The sequence below is a fragment of the Contarinia nasturtii genome, unplaced genomic scaffold, assembly GCF_009176525.2.
Source record: "Contarinia nasturtii isolate CC-2019 unplaced genomic scaffold, AAFC_CNas_1.1 Cnas_scaffold_1240, whole genome shotgun sequence".
Taxonomy (NCBI): Eukaryota; Metazoa; Arthropoda; class Insecta; order Diptera; family Cecidomyiidae; genus Contarinia; species Contarinia nasturtii.
Window position 1 is genome coordinate 3,088,318 of NW_022198581.1, and position 22,057 is coordinate 3,110,374.

The following is a 22,057-nucleotide window of genomic DNA, read 5'->3' on the forward strand; positions in this document are numbered from 1 at the left end:
AACCCTCGTATCCCTGTTTATTTTATTAGCGATTTTCATTATGACGATATTCAAAAACTGAATAAACCATTTATTTATAACATTTTCATGCAAACAGTTATTTTTTTGTGCGAAAAGTGATTTTTCGACAATTTTCTGATTACATTTATTGTAAAGACCAATATTTTTTTTATCGAATCTGTCATATTGAATATGGAACCAATTTACAGGATAAAAAACCAACATCAACGCCATATTTATGATCAATTTTTCCCGTAGTTAGACTTGAGGGCATGCTCTGCTGTGAACACAATTATCTCGATGCACATTTGGTATAGCAAGTGTGTGAATGTTGTTATTTATGTCGTGTTGGCTTATTTTTTTTATTAATAATATTTGTGCAAACAAAATAATAATCGTAAAGAAATTACATACAAGTGGAAGGAAAAAGTGCGATAGAAAAAAAATGGTAAATTAAAATGCTGAGCGTAAGTGAACGGGAACAAAAAGTTTTTTTTTTTGTTCAAACACAGGGCACAGACAACGGCACGAAATTATTTTTTTTTTTTTTTGTGTAGAAGAACAATCACAGAGTTTACATATTGATGAAGACAAGAAAAGTCTGTGCAATGAAAAAGCGGCTTGGATCAAGTGAACAATAAAAAGAGTGAAGAATTGCTGATTCAATGAATTCCTGTTTCCATTACGCGAGAGAAGTGCAAACTCCTTATGAAGCGAAATGTACGTATGTGTGTGTGTGTGTGTGGTGGTTGTATATTTCTGCTGGGGCCAGATCTTGAGCTCGATCCAGTCGTTTCGATCTAAAAGCACAATAAAGAACGCAGGCCATGCAATAGAGCAAGAGCAATGCGGCGCGGCATTCATGTGTGTATCATGCCGCCATTATAATCATAGCACGGATTATACTTTGAGGCGTTTGCTTAAAACCATTGCACACATTTACTTGGCAAGTATATTAATTTTTCTGTGTGCCGTTTTTCCTGCCTCATATTTTTTTTCTTCTCCATTGTACGTTGCATTTTTTTTTCGAACGATTTTCGATACATATGATTAGGTCGACAGAATATGTTGGCTCCGATATTCAATTCAATTCCTATGTGAACAAGCGTCAGCCGTCTTGACTACGCATTGTGCAATTTCATAGGCTGAGATCTGCATTTCAAGGGAGAGAGAGAGAGAGAGAGAAAAGCGGGCGACATGTAGTCAATGTGCGCGCTCAATTCACTTCAAACGAAACGAGTAATGCTGTTTATTTAATTTCAAAGTACAGTGTACAAGAGTTCTTCTTAAACCAAACGCACCACGGTTCGCTCTCGATGCAAACCGAAGATGTAAGATTGAATATTCCGTTATGTCGTGCCCATGTGAAAGAAAGAAAAATGAAATTATGCAAGTATTTTTGTGGCGTTTTTTTTCTTTTTCATTGAATTGACTTTGGTGTTTGATATAGACAGACAGCTGAAGAACGAGTAATAATCCTTCTTAAAGGATATATCGCAGTCGTCAATGGATCGTTCTATTTTTTTAGTATGTTATCGTTGATCAGCATGCTCTTTCGGTTCCTTCCACACCAAAGTAAAGGAAACTATGTTCGTTCATCGCGTACGGACTCATTCAAGCAAAGAAAATTAAAATAGAAAATTATATGGTGCAGTCTCGTAATGGAGAATATTCAGGTGATAGTAAAACCATCCACATTCGGAGTCCATATTACGAAATGTTCTTGCATACAGTTTTTTTTCCTCATTTTTCATCTCTTTCTATCGCCAGGTTATTTTTTTCGAATTCGGATTTATAATATTCCTTCTGTATAAGTTTTTCTTTTTAGTTTGTTTTTTGTACATGTACAGCCCGGTAACTTATTACTCCGAGTTTTTTTTTCATACATTACATTCAAAATATTACAAGAAAAAATGCATATATCTATGTATGTTCACGCAAAGCATGATAATACATGTAGGAGAGTATCAGTGACGATGAAGACGACGGCAGCAAAAAAAAAAATAACTATAGCAACAAAAAGCCAAATCGCAGGAATCCACGATAATAACATAGAATAACTTCTACTTAACGATTAAATGAGCACAAAAGATCTGCAATTTGAAACGGATAAGGTTGATGATTCCAATCATAATGCTGCGAGATGATTGCTATTGAAAAACTGACGCAAACTACATATATATATATATATAAATAAGCGATACTCCACGCTCTCTTCATTTTATATATGTGCATATAGATTAAGAAATGCAATGGATAAAAAAGACACACACACACACTCACACATGTATTTGAACGGATCAAAATAGACCGTTTGGAATGTCGTAAAGGAATTTCATAGCAGCATATAAAAAAAATATTTTGGTAGTGGTGAAAGAGAGTAAAGTACTTCAAGTCCCGCCGTATCTTAATTTGTCATCCACTTTAAAACAGGTAGATTCATCGATTTGATAACGAGTCTCGGAATTTGTGTGATCAACGATTATGATATGATAGATAATTATAGTTATCACCTATTGAATTTGGCTTGACTGGTCGATGATCAAAAAAGCATGTGCTTTAGTCGAAAAGAAATTCATAAACAAAATTACCATGTATAAACTACAGCCACGACATTTTTAGTATAAATTGAACCTTTTTTTTAAATATATTGATTAATATGAAGCCATATTGCTTCAAATGTTGTGACAATTTTATTCAAGTTTTCATTACATGGCTGCTAGTAATTGTAGCTCTTATTGTACTATCTAATCACTAAAATTATCACTGATTTTATAAATGCATTCATTTAAGTCAATTAAATTTAAGCTTGATACACCAATGAAAAATAAACTAAGCTATAATTTATGCACCATATCCGTTAAATGTTAAATTTCATAATAATTAATGGTGATGGCCTCCTCATTTCTTTCTTTTTTCAACATTTTACAAACAGTTTTTGTCTTCGGTGAATATTATTCCTCGTTGTAGTTCTTGAATCAATGAAAGAGAAATTATTTTCCAAAACATTTCCTTTTCATTTATCCATTATTGAACATTTAACAGGTTTAAGCATTTAACCCGTATTAGTCTGGTTTCGTGTAGTCAACATTCTCTTCACATTTTTCACTTTTATTTATTCCTCGGAATATTTTTGTTAATATTTTCATTTCTTTTATTTTGTTAAACGCATAGAAAATACATTCTTGTAATTTCATTTAAAATAATTGTTTGTCTTTTTATTTTGGTTTTTCGAAAATATCGTTCACATCTGCATTTGATTTTCATTCATAAATATTCAATCGAACGATTCTATTATCTAAAATTCATGGAGTCCAATATAAAATCGATTGCAATAACCTCATTGCATTTTTTATATAAAATCATGCATCAAACCAAATCTAGTTAGCAAAGAAATCTCCTATAAACAAATATATTAAGCCGTCATACATAAGGCGAACAATGAACACAGCGAAAAATATAAGCCAATAAGAAAAATAATAATATTTGTTTGTAAATAAACACATAAACATTAAGATTTACTGGATAATATCAGTCATTCCCAACGACCAATCAAATAAAACTCTGGCCATACTTATTTCTTACGAAGCAAAATAAAGAATTGTGATTGGTAAATGGCGTTGGTATTGTATTTAATCATATTTATACGTATCACACTATACCGCATCACAGTCACAGCTACACACAAATACACACACACATTGCACACACAGGCACAGAGACTAAGTCACGCAATGGATATGGCTGAGCAAGGTAAACATACATATTACGAAACGCGGCAAAAAGTGGGAACATTCTATATGCAAGCGATTCAAATGATGTTTATATCATATTTATGTGAGATTTTCAAACTTCAAAAACTACACTCTTGACTTTGTGTTCGATTTTAATATTAATAAGGATAGAATAGTAAAACACAGAGAAATCAGTTTTCAAAGCCGTTATAGTTTATTAAATCTTAGCAATAATGCGAAACATATAAATTTTGTTCAGTTTGAAAATTTCGCTTGACGCATCAAAGATTATCGTTTTGAATTCATCGGGCGGAAATTTCATTCGTGTTGTGTTGCATCACGAGTTATTCGATAAAAATAACTGTCGACTGGATTTTGTGATTTTGGCAGCGGAACGAAGGTATCTTGGACCAATTTTTGAGCCAACATCGGCATACTTAGTTCATCGTTGGCCAAAGATAGGAGTTTTGAGAACAAACCTTCATCATTCTCTAGTGCAAGATCGAAACTGTCCCATGAAATGAATTTTATGTCATTCTCGTTCACATCTTCGGTAGCCAATAAATGATGCAACGACTTTGAATCGAATGGTTGAACACTGTTGTAGTGTTTAACATCACGCTTATCCATACCTTCCATCTATAATGACACAATAAATTCGCTTTTTTTTATTTTGTCATCACTTAAGTTAACAGAAAATATTTTATAATTAAATAAAATAATTAAGTTTTTGAGGACTATGAGACATAAACGAATAAGAAAACGTTAATAAAAAAATATTTATAAGACAAAAAAGTGTTTTTTACTCAATTAACGTTTTCTTATTGAATAATATTAGTTTATATGATTGCAATCATTGTTCCAAATAACTCACATTATTATCCGATCGTCCAATGCGTGGCACACTCTTTGATGTCTTCAAAAAGAAATTTTCAAAATCGCTGAGCTGATGTGATCGTCGTCCCAATCGTGGTACATTTTTGGTTACTTTCAAAAAGAATCCAGGCGTTTCGGAACTTATTGTGTTACTATTACTGCACAAACAATAATCAAAAACGGTCAACAGCAAACAAAGCGATAGATATTTCGATACAATTTTCGATGACATGATTCGTGAGATTTTTGTTTAATTTATCAAATTGAAAAGAGCTATGCAAATTGTTCACTTTCTTATCTTGTGTCCAAACATCGATTAGATGTAGTTTACACGGTGTGCGATAGTATTTATACTTGAAAATTGTCCCGCATAATTCTAAAATAATAGAATGTTCTTTTGTCATTCACCTTTACGATTATTTCTAGCTTATTTCTTTTGCTTCATTTCATTTGACACACAAAAAATGCCATCCAAGTCAGTTGGATTTCTAAATTTGGTTCAATTTCAAGCAAAAACAAAATAATGCTGGCCATTGACATTATACAAAAAGTGAATCGTTACTTACCCGTTTTATTCGATGTCTTTTTCATCGTTATACACAAAAATATCGATTGAACCCTCAGACTAACATTATCTTCCCAATTAATGCTTTTGACTTGTTTTAATTTTTATTTTAAACATTAACTGTGACCCCGATAAATACAGTTTATACGGTTAATTTTTGTTGCAATTCTACTTTAGCAGAAATTAGCATTGGTTATCGTTCTGATGGGAAGACATAAGCACGATCAATTGGTTGAAGCTACTGACTTGTTGGTGAGGAATCGACCGGTGGCAGTGTATATGAGGATTATTATGACATTTTAAAATCATCAATTCCAGACCAATTTGCAATCGTATTGGCAACAAAGGACGGTTTTTGCATCGGTTTCGATCGATATTTACAAGTATTGCTTGGCGAGAAAAGACACAAGAAAAGACACAATATCATTTCCACGATGATTTTTTTTTATTTTTCATTTTTTTTGCTATAAAATGGAATTTTAGTTAAGTATAACGAAGAATTGATTCTTAAATAAAAAAATGTTTGTTCTTTAAATATTGCGCTACTGGTGCCATAACCTCAAATTTTAAAAAATTATGAGAACTAGTATTTTGCGCGCTATTTCTACGTCGCAGTTGGCATTGTAAGTGTCAAAACTATTTAAAAACAGTTTGTATTTTATTTTGACGTCAAACGTTTGGTTTATATTGGAGCTAATTGAAATTTTCAAATTTCACATTCTAAATTTAACTATAAATTATAGAAAATAAGTTTAAAAAAGTTTAAAACACAATAAGAATGGAAAAACGAAAGTCAGTTATCCATTGGTTTCGAAAAGGTTTGCGAATACATGATAATCCAGCATTGATTGCAGCAATCGATGCTGTACAAAAGAACAAAGACTACGTACTACGACCAATCTACATCCTTGATCCAGAATGGACACAGTTCTGGCGAATGAGCGCAAACAAATGGCGATTTTTACACCAATCACTCGTACAACTTGATGAAAATCTAAAAACGTTAAACACACGGTAACCGTCATTCTTTTCGTTCCATTTCATTTCTTCTAATTTCAAAGCATTTCTTCAAGATTGTACGTGATCCGGGGAACGCCAAAAGAAGAATTTCCTCGTCTATTCAAAGAGTGGAATGTAACGCTCATGACATTCGAAGCAGAAATCGAACCGTTCAATCAACGTCGTGATGCATTGGTAAAAGTGAATGCCGATAAGTGTAACGTAAAACTTGAAGAATTTCATTCGCATACCATTTATAATCCGTACTATGTGTTGCAAAGTAACAATAATGAGGTTATAATGCGGTACCAATCATTTGTGTCACTTGTCGAGAGAATAAATGTTCAGCCGGCACTCGAAATCACCGACAAACACAAAATGAAGCTAGAACATCGGCCACCGAAAGACACCAAAGAGAAGGCGAATGCATCATGTTACGATTTACCCGAATTGAATGAGCTGCCGATGGATGAATCAACATTGGGTCCAAATAAATTTCCCGGTGGTGAAAATGAAGCACTCGATCGAATGGAAAAAATGTTAAGCCGAAAGGAATGGATCTGTGATTTTGAGAAGCCAAAAACATCACCAAATTCTATAGAACCAAGTACAACGGTCCTCAGTCCGTATTTTTCATTCGGCTGTTTAAGTTCACGACTATTTTATCATAAATTGAAAGCAATATTGAGTAAAAAAGAGAAACACACCCAACCACCGGTATCGTTAATGGGCCAGTTGATGTGGCGAGAATTTTATTATGCGGCCGCTGCTGCCGGTCCAAATTTCGATAAGATGGTTGGCAATAAAATTTGTCGCCAAATACCATGGAAATTTGATCAAGAATTGCTGGACGCCTGGGCACACGGTAAAACTGGATATCCATTCATCGATGCAATAATGCGGCAGCTCAGAACTGAAGGATGGATCCATCATTTGGCCCGACATGCTGTCGCTTGCTTCTTGACACGGTTAATTACTTGTGACGCATTTATTCATTTCGTATTAAAACTCACTTTCAATTCCAAATTTCAGAGGCGATTTATGGATATCATGGGAGCAAGGGCAACACGTTTTTGAAGAATTATTACTTGATGCTGATTGGGCACTTAATGCCGGTAATTGGATGTGGTTGTCAGCTTCAGCATTTTTCTATCAATATTTTCGTGTTTATTCGCCGGTTGCGTTTGGAAAGAAAACCGATCCCTTTGGAAATTACATTCGAAAATATTGTCCAGAATTGAAAGAATATCCGAGTCAATTTATTTACGAACCATGGAAAGCAACAGTAGGTGAACAACGTCGGTTCCATTGTGAAATTGGAAAAGATTATCCGAAACGCATTGTTATTCATGAAGTGGCTCAAGATCTCAACAAAGGTCGTATGAAACGAGCATATGATGTTCATAATGGAAGACGTGATGAAGGCGAACCATCTGAAAAAGTATTTGTTAAAGAAGAAACTCATAAGCCACTCAAGATTGAAATCAAACAGGAGGACTCTGATTAAAAATGTAATTTTCTGGCAAAAAATGTAATTTTCGTGTAAAGTTTTCATTTTACGATTTAATAAATTGTCATGAAATTTAATTTATGTATACGTAAAGTGTATGACCATAAAAACTGTTTATAGGCCTAGGCATGGCAATGGTAAGAAAAGTAATCAAAATAAAAACCAACACTTTTATCTGAGAAAAAAAGATTATTAAACATATAAAAAATACAGAATAGCTTGGCCGACAACCAATGGACGATACAGGATCTGAAAATGACACATCAGCATTAAATTTGTTGCGATAAATAAAGATATTAAATGCTCTTTTTTTTCAAAATTGGATGCATCGACCGGTGCTGAGGTCTTTAATATTTTAAATTGGTCGAACATAACCGGCCGTCGTTTTTATTTTAATTCTCTATACATTTTCAAATATTCCAATAAAAAAATCGCAATAAAATCACATTCAATAAATAATCTAAAAAATAGGTTAAGAAATTCTCGCTTGAGTTTCATCATTGTTAATTGTTTGAATGGCGGCCACATCCATGATCGTAAAATTGGGATTACAAACCAAAATAGTGGTTGGCATGACCTCATGCATATTCGATGATTGAATTTCATTAGTAGTTGAGTTGGATGTCATTTGTGGATTGACCACATAAAAGACATTTGTTTTTGAATTATTTTCTGCTGCTAAGTAATTGTGATCATCTTCATTGGTCGCTGTTTGTTTTTCAAAAACAGTTTCAGTCGATTCCGCTGGTGTTGTATCCTGCATTTGAATAAACGAATTATTTGTTAATTTTATTTTCTTCAACTAAATTACATGGTTCCAATTTACATATTCAACGGGTCCAGGCATCACATAAATTATTTTTTGATTTTTCGTTTGTTGTTTTTTCTTTGTTGGTGATTTTCTTGCCTTTTTCTTCGATGAACGGTTGACGGTTTGATTGTTTGGTCGTTTTAAAGTCTTTCCTTCGTATGAATCGAACGAATCTGCGTCCATTTGATTGCAAATTATCGGTGGACGCACGTTTGAATCTGATTTAGAATGCTTTAACCGATGATGACTATTTAATTCCCATTGCGTTCGATATTCCTTTTTACAATGTTCGACGGTACATGGAAACCTAACGGATGCAATGATTTGAGTAATGTCTAGTGTCATTTGGATAAGATTTTTCAGTTACATACCCTTTAATTCCGATGTGTTGTTTTATGTGATTTTTCAATACGTATGCACGTTTGAATGTTGCCGCACAATACGGACAACCATATGGTCGGTTGTTGGAATGCGATCTATTAATCAACAAAGAAATCATCAATAATTATTAAATTAAATGAAATAAAAATGAAAGCAAAAAAAAAAGTGTCTTACTTTCGATGTTCGTTGAGCATTGATGCTGTTCGAAATTTTCTCTCGCATATCGCGCATTCATACGGTGTTTCGGCTGTATGTAATCGTTTGTGGTCGATATAGTCTTTTTTCAGATAAAATTCCTTGCCGCATTTTTCACATGCATAATTTTTCACTTTCAAGTGGATCATTTCAATGTGTGAACGGGCGCTGTTACGTGATGCCAATTGTTTTTCACAAATATTACACACGATTGCTCCATCTAATTCTTTGAAAAATTGATCAGCTTCCGGCACCTTCTTTTTCGGTTTCGGTGCCACTGATTTAGCTGTTAACGGCGGTTCTGTGTTACATGAATGCACTCTTTTTTGATGAGATTTCAAACTGGGCTTGGTTGTACATTCAAAATCGCATTCGTCACATTTCATTGTTGACATGGGATGCACGGTTTTCTTGTGATAGCTGAAATTCCAACTTTGATAGAAAGTTTCTTCACAATCGTTGCATTTATAAATCGATGGATTTATCAAATGTACAGTTTTTCGATGATTCGTTAGATCGCTCCAGTGTCGATATGGTTTCCAACATTCTTCCACGTCGCACATGTATTGCCGTTGCACTGGAAACTTTACCTGTTGACTAAGGTGTGTGTTTTTATGGGTTTTCAATTTGCTATATGTCTCATAACAAGCCATACAATATCCACATTTAAATGGTTTTTCATCATTTAAATGGCTTTCTTTATGTTTTGCCAATTTTTCATTGTCAATAAAAGCGAATTCACAATATTCACAGCAAACAACATATAAGACATTCTTTTTTATGATTCTCACAGTATCCTCGTCATGTGATCGATTACAATGCTCATCAATGTCTTCAATACCGCCGAAGACCATCGAACATGGTTCGCAAATAAGCACACTATTCTCTTGCAATCGTTCATGTGATGTCATATGCTTTCTCAATCGTGATGATCGACTGTACACCTTCCTACAAACAGGACATTCAAGTGATTTTTCGGTTTGTGCTCGTATGCACGTATGCTCATCCAGCATATTTTTATCGACAAATGTCTTATCACATGCGCTGCATTGCACCGTTCGCTTTGTGTGATGGGATCGAATGTGCAATTCCAGTCGAAAATTCGAGGAAAAACTTTTATCACATTCCACACAAAAATATTCATAGACACGTTCGTGCGAGAACATCACATGATTATAAAATGATTCTTCTTTTTCAAATTTGAGCTCGCAAATTATACAGATTTTTGGACGCGCTTTTTTTAAATGAAATTGCGTGTGGAATAGATATCTAGAATTTTGAAAAAAAAAAATCGGTTAAACAAATTTAAAAAGATTTTTGTGAAAAGAAAAAAAATTGTAATCTTTACCGTTTTTTTGAATTTAATTTTTTATCACAGGTGGCACATTGAAAATCCGTACTTTCATCTTCGATTGTTAGGCACATATGCTTTCCAAATTGTACCGATGACTTAAACGTGTTCTCGCACGTTTGGCAAGTGAGACAAAGTTGTGTTCTGGAAATATTTCAATTATTAATTTTGGTCCTTTGTTGCATTAAATTCCATTTAAAAAGTCTAAAAAAAAGTTAATTTAATTTTAAAACAACGTACGGTATTAAATCGACATGCTCGTGAAAAATATGCTCTTGGACTTTAACCAAATCATCAAATGGTGGGCAATTTTCGTCAAATATACATAAAACGCCATCGGCCAGTGTATGACTTTCATTTATGTGATATATCAAATGCTGTTGACTCATTATCTCCTCGGAGCAAAGCTTTTGTTAAATAAAAGAAACAGCATCGATGATTGAATAGATGTTGACATTTAAATAATTTAAATAAAGGCACAGCAATGAAACGACAACAACAATAACACATATTTTTACTGTCAAAATGTTGATGTCAAATGGTGTCGACATTGGTGACGGTATTTTGAAACAGACTGTGTAATCCATATTCATCGTATATGATCCTATGTAAAGTTCTATACTTGATCTAGTTCACATTGACGGTTCAAATCGTTTATGTCCACTAGCGTGGACATGGACTGTGTGTTTCTTCTGTTACATGTACGTTGTAATGGACAAGTACAGGGGGAGGAAAAATTTTTAAGCCTGATATAGAAACACACATTGTATTTTTAAATGACTATATTTATTATTCAAAGTAGTCTCCATGAACACGAATGACACTTTCATATCGATGCTTCAATGCTTCAATTCCTCCTTCAAACCACTCGGCATCTTTGTCCTCCCATACGTTGAAAATATCGTTCGATATCTCTTCTTCGGACTCATATTGCTTCCCCTTTAGATATCTTTTGGTGTTTGGGAACAGGAAATAGTCGCTGGGGGCCAGATCTGGAGAATACGGTGGATGGTGGAGTTGTTCGAACCCACATTCCCTGATGGCAGCTTGTGCAAGCAATGATTTGTGAGGCGGTGCATTGTCATGCAAAAGAAGAACTTTTCGAGTGAGCAAACCAGGACGCTTTTCTCTGATCGCTTTACGCAATCTATGCATTTGTTGTGCATAATAATAGCCCGTGACTGTGGTATTCTTTGGAAGGAATTCAACCAATAATATGCCTTTGGCATCCCAGAATACAGAGGCCATTACTTTGTTTGTGGCAATTTGTTTGCGTGGCACTTTCGATGCTGGTTCACCACGTTTGTGCCATTCCATCGTCTGTGATTTGAGCTCTGGATCATAGTAGTGGATCCAGGTTTCGTCGCCAGTCACTATTCCCTCAAATGTGTCCGTTTCATTCCATTCCAACAACTCGAGAAACTCGTGTGCAGCAGCAATTCGTTCTTCTTTTTGGGATTTGTTCAACGTTCTTGGAATCCATCGCGAGCAAACCTTTCTCATGTGCAATTTTTCATGAAGTATGTTGTAAATACTCTTCTCTGAGATGTCAAACATTGCTGCTAACACTTTCTTGCTCATTCGAGGATTTTCGTGCACGTGATGTTCAATTTTTTGCACTACATCTGAAGCTGTTGCTTCAATTGGTCGACCTGTATGAGGATCATCTTCCAATGATTCTCTACCCCACTTGAATTGTTTTGCCCATAGTTTTACTGTGGCATACGATGGGGCAAGGACCCCATAAACAGCACGCAAGCGATCATTGATATCCTTTGGTGTCACACCTTCTTTTGTGAGAAACTTAATCACCGCACGATATTCGATTTTATCCATTTTTTCAAAAATATCGAGGTTACTTGGTATGCAATGCTGTTGAAAACAAACGACGACAGATATCAACTCAATTTTTTTCTGCAATACTATTGACAGTTCGTACGTCAATTACAGCACAAGAACAATTTGTAACTAGTGCCGTCTATATGTCAGGCTTAAAAATTTTTCCTCCCCCTGTATAGTAACATGGCGTCGTTCAAATAAATTTAAAAATCCGTCCACTCGTGTCGACACCATCTAGCACGGTAGTAGGGATTTCATTGCTGTGAATAAAGGCGTACCATGCAATTGATGAAATTTTCATATGACTCTTCGTATGTGATTGAAGCAATGGATTTTAAATATTCACTAATGTCGGCCGGTTGAGCATCGTTTATGAGATCAATGTCATTGGTACTGTCGTTCTCGCGGCTCTTTTTCGAATATGAACTTTCACATTGATAATTATCCTCCAAAATATTGATTAAATCGTCAGATGTGGCAATTTTTTCGACATCCAAATTCTCACCACCTTTTTTACCACATCGCATTTTTGTTTTAAGATCATGTCGTGGTATTCCAAGTGAAATTTTCTGCTTGATTCTTACTAAATCATCGGCATTATCTGTGGACGCACATTGAAAGAAATTTAAGTCACGAATCAGGAACACTGACAATTTGAATTGATCTTACCAATTTCCAACATAAAAATGGGTTTCACAAGAACCGATGTAAAATCAAACGGAATTGTTTTCTTCTCATTATCCCATTCATTTGCAAAATCATTTTCTTCCAAATATTCAACCTTCATTTCATAGTCGCCATCACATTGAGATTCATCCAGATATTCACTGTCCTCATAATTCAATGTATTCGCCAGATTTTCGTCTTTGACTTCTTCTTCTTCTCCTTCTTCATCTTCTTCTTGTTCTTCGTCACTGGACATCTCATTCGCTCGAAGGCATTTTTGCTTAAAATCATTGTATTGTAACAACTGTTGCCAACACAAATCACATATAGCATATGTATTTCCATCCTGTTCATGTAACGATTTACCGATGTAATCGTGTAAAAGTGTTGCAATATTATGTGTTTTTCCTTCATCGCCAAAAACCAAGCGATAATCAGTAGTCAACGTTTTGTTACAACATTGACATCGATTTTTTTTAGTTGTTTTCATTGTAATTTGTTCGATCGTCCGCAGCAGCTGGTCAACAAATCATAACAGTCATTTGAATGAATTCGAATCGGTTTTTTACTTGCCATACACACAAATACTTACAATGTGAACAAAAATACAGGCTATCCTCTATGTTGTGATGTACATGTGGCCTAAATTTAAACTGAATGTGATCGGTATTTACATCGAACTCGCTTTTTAACTCGCTTTTTACTTTTTATTTAAAAAAAAAACATTCCAATGTTTTTGGCAAAAAAGTTCTTTTTTCAAATACAATCGATTTGTAATTTATCTATTTACACAATAAAGAGAATCTGAAGAAATGGAAGATATTTTCTATCATTTCAAGATGTTTGTTGACACTGACAAATGGTATTTTGACAGTTCCATTACATACCTAATATATGAATCCCTATCGGAAAAATAACAACAATACATTTTTTAAATAATCAAATACACATTTATTTTAAAAAAAATCCACATTGTTTTTTTAAATATATATACGGATAAAATTGTACATAAACGTTTATTATCCATTTTCTTTATGTCAATCGGAATGATTATATTTTACTATTTTGTTTCTTCATTTCATTTATAAATACAAAAAATATGTTTTGTTTTGTTTTAAATTCTCTTACATAAATAGGGGAATGTTATGAATTGTTTTCGCAGTTTTGCAAACAGTTTGGAAGTTTTGATTTTATGTAAAAGATTACTACCAAATTATTTCGTTTGGTGATAAAAATAGATGGAAATAAATCTTCAAGATAATCGGCTATTGTGTAATATAAATAGACATTTAGTCAAAGCGATGATAAGAAATACATTATTGCCATCAGCAATTGTTGTAAATTTGTTTAAAAAAAAAAAATCGAATGAATGATCTGTAGGCGCCTTGTTTTAATTGATAATTTTATGCATTTTCCGGATATTAATTTGTCAAATATTCTGCCACGATAATTTGGTTTTTGGTATAATTTTGCGTCAGATTCTCATAATTACTAGAAACGTTTACTTCTTCTTTTTGGCGCTCTTGGCTCGCAATTTTTCCTCACGTCTTCGTTGTCGATCCGTCAATGACTTGTACAATTTATAGCCGAAAAATGCTAAAAGAATAAGAAAATTAATTATTAACGACTTTTTCAACAATAACAGTATTTTTTTTTTTTTTTTTTTTTTTCAATTTAAATTTGAAATGTTTTATTTTTATTTTGTGGCTGAAATTCTTGTAATTTTTCTCACCAAAAATCGATATCATAAAAATTGACACAACGATAAACAGAACAAATTCATGATAGGTTGGTATAAGTTTTTCGGGTGTTCGCATATTTTTTAGTAGCTGTTCCAATTCAGCATGGTCGTCTGGTTCGAGTTGGCTTTCATATCGATCCAAAAATTGTGCGACATTTCGGCGAAAACTATTTGCATCCGAACTGGCGACATGGTTTTCGAGTAATTTTTTTAATTTTTCCAACTCATCACGAGGTGCCATTTGTATTGTTTCGAGTACAAAAACGATTTATCACTTTTTCGAGATCAACTGAAACCCATCACCGACGAAGAACATTTGACTGATATTTCGTAATTATTTTTTTCTTTTTTGAGCGATCTGAATTTCGCTCATTAAGAACGATGACGATCGTATCGATGGTATTTTCGAAATGTTCACAAAAAAGTGTGTTTTTTATTTGTTCAAGCAAATCGACAATTTTTTCTGCATTTTTATTTAAAGGTGTTCAACAACGTGCAACGTATTTATTTTCGCTTTAATGACATTTAAATGTGCAATATTGAAGCAAGGAATGGCCTGTTCGAAGTATACATGGAAGTCATTGTGTGCTCTTGATTTCAATTGTATATTTATTTGGAAATATGTGCTTAAAAATCGAGCGCAAAATTTTATTGGTTTATTCAAATGGGACATATGTAATTCAATTCTGCGAATTATTCAACTTTGTTGTGAACGTGAATAAATGTTTTTGTTGAAAATCGATTAGAAATGGAAAAATGGTTGTAAAATGAATTGATTTGGTTGCAAATTTCATCGCAAATTTGAAATATGCTCTGTTGGCAAGACGTCACTCATGATTTTCTATTGGAATTTTGCTCCATGAATTTCATTCCACGTGCGATTCATAACGATTGTGACACCAAATGAACAAATGTATTTAAATTTTAACGTGCCGCTGTTTCTTTTACATCTTCTTTTTGCTCTAATTTCATAATACAATTCTTTTTTCGTCAATTTTGTTGTGTTTCGTTCATTCTGTCTTGGTAAATATTTACCAGAAAATCAGCATGTTTCACAATTGATGCGCATTGAACACTTGCGAACATTGTAAACATACGTACAATATTGTGGATAAAAAAAAAGTAATTGTTGATTCATTGAACTTTACCCATAAATGTGAAACAATTTACGATCAGTTGCATGTGATTTATCAATGGGATTGAATTCAATATATTGAGAGTCAAACTTTCATATCGTTCACGTTGACTAACTCTTATTTACACATCGATATCAAATCACTGATTACCGTCATTATGTGGGTGCACGCAGCAAAATGGAAATTTTAATCAATATTTCATAGTAAAATTTACAGAAAAACATTTTTCATTGGAATATTGAGACAGCCGTGTGAAAATGATGTTGTAAAGAGAAAGGTGATCGAAAATTTATCGTCAAAGTAAAACTACTTACCGGCAAGACCAGCAACAACGATGGCTGGCAAAACGAATACAACATTTGGAAAACCATGTTGAAATGGATCATCTTTTCCGCTCAATTCGACCATGATTTCAGCCTTATGTTTAGCCTCTTTGTACGAACGAAAAAAATTAACCAATAAATTGAACCAGCAAGAAGAATTGACCAAACCGAAGAAGAAAAAAAATTATAAATCAAGTCTACGAAAGTTTTTACGCGCACAAGTTCACGGAACGAATGAACCAAATTCGCAGCACAAATAAAAATTGTTGTGCTTCCGTATGCGTCGACAAACCTATGAACACGTATGATGCGTACAACTACATTCAGGCACACAAACACACATACAAACAAAGAGTGATATCAAGTTGGCCGTTTTTTTTTCTTTTATTTTTTAAATCAACAACTAATTGTCAATTGGACGTGGCTACAACAGAACTTCCAACAAAACAAAACAAGAAACGATACGAAGAAAATCTGAGCAGAAGCAATACAGTATACACATCAACAAATGTAAAGTGTCGAGTTCTAATTTATCTCATCGTTGACACGGTGGAACTTTCATTGAACAAATCATCAATATGTGTGTTGTTGTTGTCTACATCATCAGCAGCCGAGATTCGTACACGTTTGCAGCTACGATTTGCCGTACGTCATATGTACGCATGCTATTCATCTCTTTCACGCTGTTCGCTTATCCATCAGGGAACGGTAGATATTTTCATTTCGGTTTGACACACAATCCAGATTGTTATTATGGTTTGCATTCAGCACAGAAAAAAAAACACCAAAGAAAACGAACCAAACAACCAATTGTAGATATGCATGATAAGCGCATACGAAGCCATAGTCAACAGCATATATATGCTTATGCTTACGTTCATTCTCTCAAAGTCATATGTTTTACTGTTTCGCATACAATTTGCCATTTGTTATTGTGATGGCGCTACATACAATCGAATACATTTCAGCAATTCAGTTCAAGTTCAACATAACCTCTTTGTTTGTTCTATCTGTTTTGTGTATCTGTCAAGTTTTCAAAATACGCGGGAAGAGCGCTGTTTACTTTATTAAAGTCATCGATCAACATTTTGTTTGTGGTGTCTTTTTTTACTGTCATTATTTTCATCTTTCGATAAATCAATGAGTAAAACACAAATGGATTTGGCGGTGAAATTTTTAAAACATCGCTTAAAATCCGATCGCACGACATTCATTGGAAATGAATCCGAATATCGACACATCAACGATTTAATAACACGCACATCGGAATGTGGCGAATCAAATTCGGCGCTAATCATTGGCACAGCAGGCAGTGGCAAATCAACGGTATGTCGATTTTGACACAATACTATTTCTATTTTGATTCAATTGTTTATTAATAAATTGTATATCATTCGGTAGATGATTATGTCGATTTTGTCAAAATTACTCACCAAAGATTCGTTCCGTGCAAACACGATGGTTGTCAATCTCAATGGATATATTCATATTGACGATGCGGCCGCACTAAAATCCATCACAAAACAAATGAAACTCGAAACAGCTGTCAATGGCAAAGTGTTCACAACGTTCGCCGATAATTTGGCATTTTTATTGGATTGTTTGAAATCCGGTGATCGTAGCTCGTCAAAAAGTGTCATTTTCATTTTGGAAGAATTTGATTTATTTTGTGCGCACGGTAATCAAACGTTGATTTACAATTTATTCGATGTGGCACAATCGGCACAGGCACCGATTTGTGTTATTGGACTAACTCGACGCCAAGATGTTATTGAATTGCTTGAGAAGCGTGTCAAATCACGATTTTCACATCGTCAAATTTTCCTATTCAATGAAATCTGTGATGTTGATGAGAAAATTGAAGCATTTTTGGACTTATTGAAATTGCCAGATTTTAAGGTAACTACTTTAATACTGCGCTTTTCGCAGAGCCGTTATTAGTACGGGAGAAGGGCCGGCGCAAATGTATAAAAAGAGTCGGTTACAAAAAAAGTGCCTGCACCTCTGCGGTGACTATGACAGCTCCGGCCATTTGACGCATTTCGAAATACTAAAATAAAAAATGTTTTTTTTTTTTTGTTATTCATATAGAAATTCGATAACACCGAATATAGAACTACCAAAAAATACTCAAAACAATCCGAAATTATGTTGCTGCGACACGATTTCGATGTAAATGATTATGCGAACCAATTCAAAAAGGATTTCATCACAAAATGGAACAAAGAAATTAACGGATTGCGTACGAAAAAAGAGGTGGCCACCGATCTGGAAGCATTATTTGATCACAATGCTACTTTGGCCGTTCAAAAGACACTATTATTTCGTATACTTTCATCGATTGACGATCTGAATGATGAGAAATGTACAACAACCACATCTAAAATGGTCACATTATTGCATCGCATCATTGTCGACGATTATTTGAACAACAATAGCAAAGTGCATATAATGCGAGATTTATCGATTTTGGAATTGTCACTAATGATCGCAATCAAACATCACAATGACATTTATGACGGTGATCCATTCAATTTTGAAATTATTTTAACACGTTTGCATAAATTCCAAAGTTCGGGCGATTTTATCACAGGGCCAACTGATCGTGCCGTCGTTCTCAAAGCATTTGATGTGCTCAGGGTAATTGAACAAGCAAATAATAATGTCGTAATGCAAATTTATAAGAAAAACATGTTCTTTTATTTACAGTACTTGGGTTTGATTGTACCGTTTGGAAATAGTTCAAAAGAATTGAAAGAATTCCAAATGCATCGAGTTCAAATATCCAATGCAAATATTGACAAGGCTGTCGCAAACTATAAACATCTCCCCACACGTATTATGCAATGGGCCAGCAGTTCACAGGCTTAAATTCATTTAATCATTCTTAAGTTATTCACATCAAACGTTTTAAGTTTTATTTTTTTCACATTTCAAAATGCATGTCATTTCATAATTTAAAATTGAAAATAAAGAGACCATTATCAATAGAATCTTTTATTCACATGTAAGCGTTAGAAATGAATAGAGACCAATTGAAGTTCACAACTTCAAGAAAATAAAAATTCGATCGTTTCTATATCGGTAGTTATAAAATATGCGCAAAAACATTTGCATTTGATTTCATTTGTTAGCAGTAATTAAGTACAGTACAATACGTAGATGAATGGCACTTAAACATTTACATTTTGTTTTGTTCTCTCTAAAATTTTGGTAAATATCATTTAGGCTACAAACGTTTTGCAAACAAAATCGAGCCAAACTCAAAGAAAAAACATAAAACGTTCAATTTTTTCAAATGTGTGTTAGAAATAAAAATGAGATTTCGTGACTTATATTTAGTGGGGTAACTGAAATTTACATTAAATAAATTATATTTTATCACCAAAATTATTTGTTGAAATTAAATTAATTTTCAAAAAATAAAAATAAAATAATACTTAAACTAAAATAAAATAAAGCAGCCAATAAAAGTAAGGAGAAATCAACCTTCAATGTGCTTAGGTCTTTCAGGTAAAAGTGGAATTCATTGTATAATATATTAATTAGTGTTTTGTTGTATATTTTCATAAATAAATATATTTAGGAGGAACACTGTAGCATTTTTGCTTGTCCATTGCATGAGATATTTATCTCACTAGGCGCTTGAATCCAGGGTTCGCCGTCCGCCTGAACTGGAAATGATTCGCGCATTTGAATGCGCACATTACGCGCTTGACCCAAACGAATTGGTTTATTGAGTCCAACTTGTAGCTGGGCCATATGAAATGACGACACAATGCCGAGCACTTCAATCACACCATCCGATATACTTGACTCAATTTTCGGTCCACTGTCATCGCCGCTCATTACTAAGAAAAACGAAAAATGAAAGTATTTTCAATCATTTTTTTTTTCACTAATTTTGTTTGTTTGCTTTTAAAGACATATCCTTCCTAAATAAATAAAAGAAAAGGTATTTTACCCCATAAATTAACTCCAGCTCCCCATGAATCAATGTTCAAGCAAACAACCGCCTGCAGTTCGGGCAATTCGATTTTTTCACCATCCAAATAGACATCAATTTTCTTCTCAAGGCCAACACAATCAGGTAAAACGACTTGATGCGTTCCAAAGCATAAATATAAAATCTGTTACAGAAATTTAAACATTATTTAAAAAGCGGCGCAAATTTGTGGATATATAAAATTCCACCAATAAAACTGACCTTGTTGAAAATTCGACTACTTATCATATAAAATGGGCTCTCTCGAGCTTTGTGGAAATTGAATGTGACTTGTGCATCAACGCCCACACTAAAGTAGTTGTACATGTTCAGTTTACGATGAGGTAACCAATTTATATGTAATCGTCGCGACGAATGACCTTCAATATCGATGAGCCAACGATCTAATTGAACTGTTTCGGCACTACGAATCTGTAACCATGCAAATCAGACAAAAGAATAAAATGATATGTCATGTTGTTTTTTTTTTTCAAACGAAATGCAATTTTTACAAACACATACTTTTTTACAAAGTTCAGCTGTATTTAGATTGGCTGGTGGAACACCGCCCCAGCCAAGAACCCTAGATAAATCGTTTCCGGTCCCGATCGGTAAGATGCATACTTCGGGAATTGGTTGAATATTTTTCCGTGAAATTTCATTTAGAATCCAACCGATTGTGCCATCACCGCCAGCCACCAATATGCGACACTGAACTGTTCGAATTTTGTTGATTAAATTTAGCGCTGCCGCCGGTCCTGTCGAACTCAATTCGAAAATTTGAATGGGATTCAATACACTTCGGAACACAGCAATCACATTATCGGCTGTGTTGTCGCCCGATTTATTATTGGCTGCAAGAATGAGAGATGCGAGAAATTGTACATTTTTTTTACAGGGAAACTCAACGCAAGAAGAAGCAAAAAATGAAGACATACCAAGAACAATGAGTGGCCGCCAATCGGGCCAATCGGGCTGCACAACGTTTGTAATTTGCCGATGTAGACGACGTTGTTTTACGAATACATGGTTCGGTGGAATGATCATGTCTTTAAAGGTACCAAAATCACAGACTTTGTCATCGACTGTTTTAACAAAGCAATTGACATGGGTGCTACGCTGACACCAACAACATCGATAACCATACAATCCTGGTCGTCCATGATAATCAACGTCACGATCACAAATATAGCATGTATATGATTGGCTTAAATTTCCTTTGATCCATAGATGCTGTTGTTCACACACAACTGGTTCGGATTTATCGATTTTCTGCAAATCCGTTGAGGTCACTTTACATTTTAACACTTTGTCAGCCGTCGTAATACACAATGTATCGGAACAAACACCGCAAGCTTCACAGTAAAAACCACTGGACGTTAACATTATCTCGCATATCGAACAATAGCATGCCTGCAAGAAAAACAAAATGTGTTTTCATTTCTTGAGAGTGAAAAAAAAGAAGAAATGAACAAAAAATAATATTAAAAAAGTGAATAAACTTTACTTGATTCAAATGTTTTACATGGCGCCAGATATGCACTCGTTTTTTTGGTACGTGCACAATATCAAAAAGCATTAAAAGTTTTCCGATTATCCATAGAGCAAACACAATTGCACATATGATGCATATTTCGAATAACATGATTTATTTTGTCAACTCCGTGAAAATTAATTGATTTTTATTCGTTCAACTGCGAGGCCAAATCACATACACACAACCAATCGATGCGAATAATTACCGATTCGGTGTTGTGGAACACGACAAGTGAAAGAAAAATGGACGAAAGGAAAATCAATTGTTTACAAAATGCACTGGCAGGCAATATTAAACCAAACAAAAATGAAACAGAAATGTTAAATAAAGTCTATAGAATCTGACTTAAATTTCATTGAGTTCTGTTCAAATGTCAAATGTCATCCAATGGAGGGAGCTGTTTGATAT

General features: G+C 34.1%; 6 protein-coding genes across 6 annotated transcripts; 2 read left to right on the top strand and 4 right to left on the bottom strand.

Moving 5' to 3' along the window:
• Positions 1-3,925: 3,925 nt before the first annotated feature.
• Positions 3,926-4,911, bottom strand: LOC116345341. Its single transcript, XM_031774611.1, has 2 exons — positions 4,609-4,911; positions 3,926-4,373 (listed from the first exon to the last, which is right to left on the bottom strand). Exons 1-2 carry the CDS (start codon positions 4,840-4,842, stop codon positions 4,053-4,055), a joined length of 555 nt encoding a protein of 184 aa, XP_031630471.1. The 5' UTR covers positions 4,843-4,911; the 3' UTR covers positions 3,926-4,052.
• A 927-nt stretch (positions 4,912-5,838) lies between these two features.
• LOC116345101 (cryptochrome-2) lies at positions 5,839-7,769 on the top strand. Its single transcript, XM_031774159.1, has 3 exons — positions 5,839-6,189; positions 6,249-7,142; positions 7,207-7,769. The coding sequence occupies exons 1-3, from the start codon at positions 5,954-5,956 to the stop codon at positions 7,679-7,681; spliced, it is 1,605 nt and encodes a 534-aa protein (XP_031630019.1). The 5' UTR covers positions 5,839-5,953; the 3' UTR covers positions 7,682-7,769.
• A 234-nt stretch (positions 7,770-8,003) lies between these two features.
• On the bottom strand, positions 8,004-13,767 carry LOC116345100 (zinc finger protein 761-like). Its single transcript, XM_031774157.1, has 9 exons — positions 13,520-13,767; positions 12,931-13,444; positions 12,540-12,862; positions 10,663-10,829; positions 10,420-10,566; positions 9,051-10,340; positions 8,867-8,971; positions 8,511-8,802; positions 8,004-8,441 (listed from the first exon to the last, which is right to left on the bottom strand). Exons 2-9 carry the CDS (start codon positions 13,415-13,417, stop codon positions 8,157-8,159), a joined length of 3,096 nt encoding a protein of 1,031 aa, XP_031630017.1. The 5' UTR covers positions 13,418-13,444; positions 13,520-13,767; the 3' UTR covers positions 8,004-8,156.
• Positions 13,768-13,953: 186 nt separating this feature from the next.
• Positions 13,954-15,075, bottom strand: LOC116345043. Its single transcript, XM_031774074.1, has 2 exons — positions 14,660-15,075; positions 13,954-14,523 (listed from the first exon to the last, which is right to left on the bottom strand). The coding sequence occupies exons 1-2, from the start codon at positions 14,907-14,909 to the stop codon at positions 14,429-14,431; spliced, it is 345 nt and encodes a 114-aa protein (XP_031629934.1). The 5' UTR covers positions 14,910-15,075; the 3' UTR covers positions 13,954-14,428.
• A 1,900-nt stretch (positions 15,076-16,975) lies between these two features.
• On the top strand, positions 16,976-19,117 carry LOC116345321 (origin recognition complex subunit 4). Its single transcript, XM_031774578.1, has 4 exons — positions 16,976-17,453; positions 17,529-18,026; positions 18,219-18,767; positions 18,837-19,117. The coding sequence occupies exons 1-4, from the start codon at positions 17,268-17,270 to the stop codon at positions 18,996-18,998; spliced, it is 1,395 nt and encodes a 464-aa protein (XP_031630438.1). The 5' UTR covers positions 16,976-17,267; the 3' UTR covers positions 18,999-19,117.
• Positions 19,109-22,027, bottom strand: LOC116345320 (diacylglycerol kinase epsilon). The gene is made up of 6 exons (XM_031774576.1): positions 21,620-22,027; positions 21,051-21,525; positions 20,635-20,966; positions 20,335-20,544; positions 20,092-20,257; positions 19,109-19,978 (listed from the first exon to the last, which is right to left on the bottom strand). Exons 1-6 carry the CDS (start codon positions 21,755-21,757, stop codon positions 19,710-19,712), a joined length of 1,590 nt encoding a protein of 529 aa, XP_031630436.1. The 5' UTR covers positions 21,758-22,027; the 3' UTR covers positions 19,109-19,709.
• Positions 22,028-22,057: the final 30 nt, after the last annotated feature.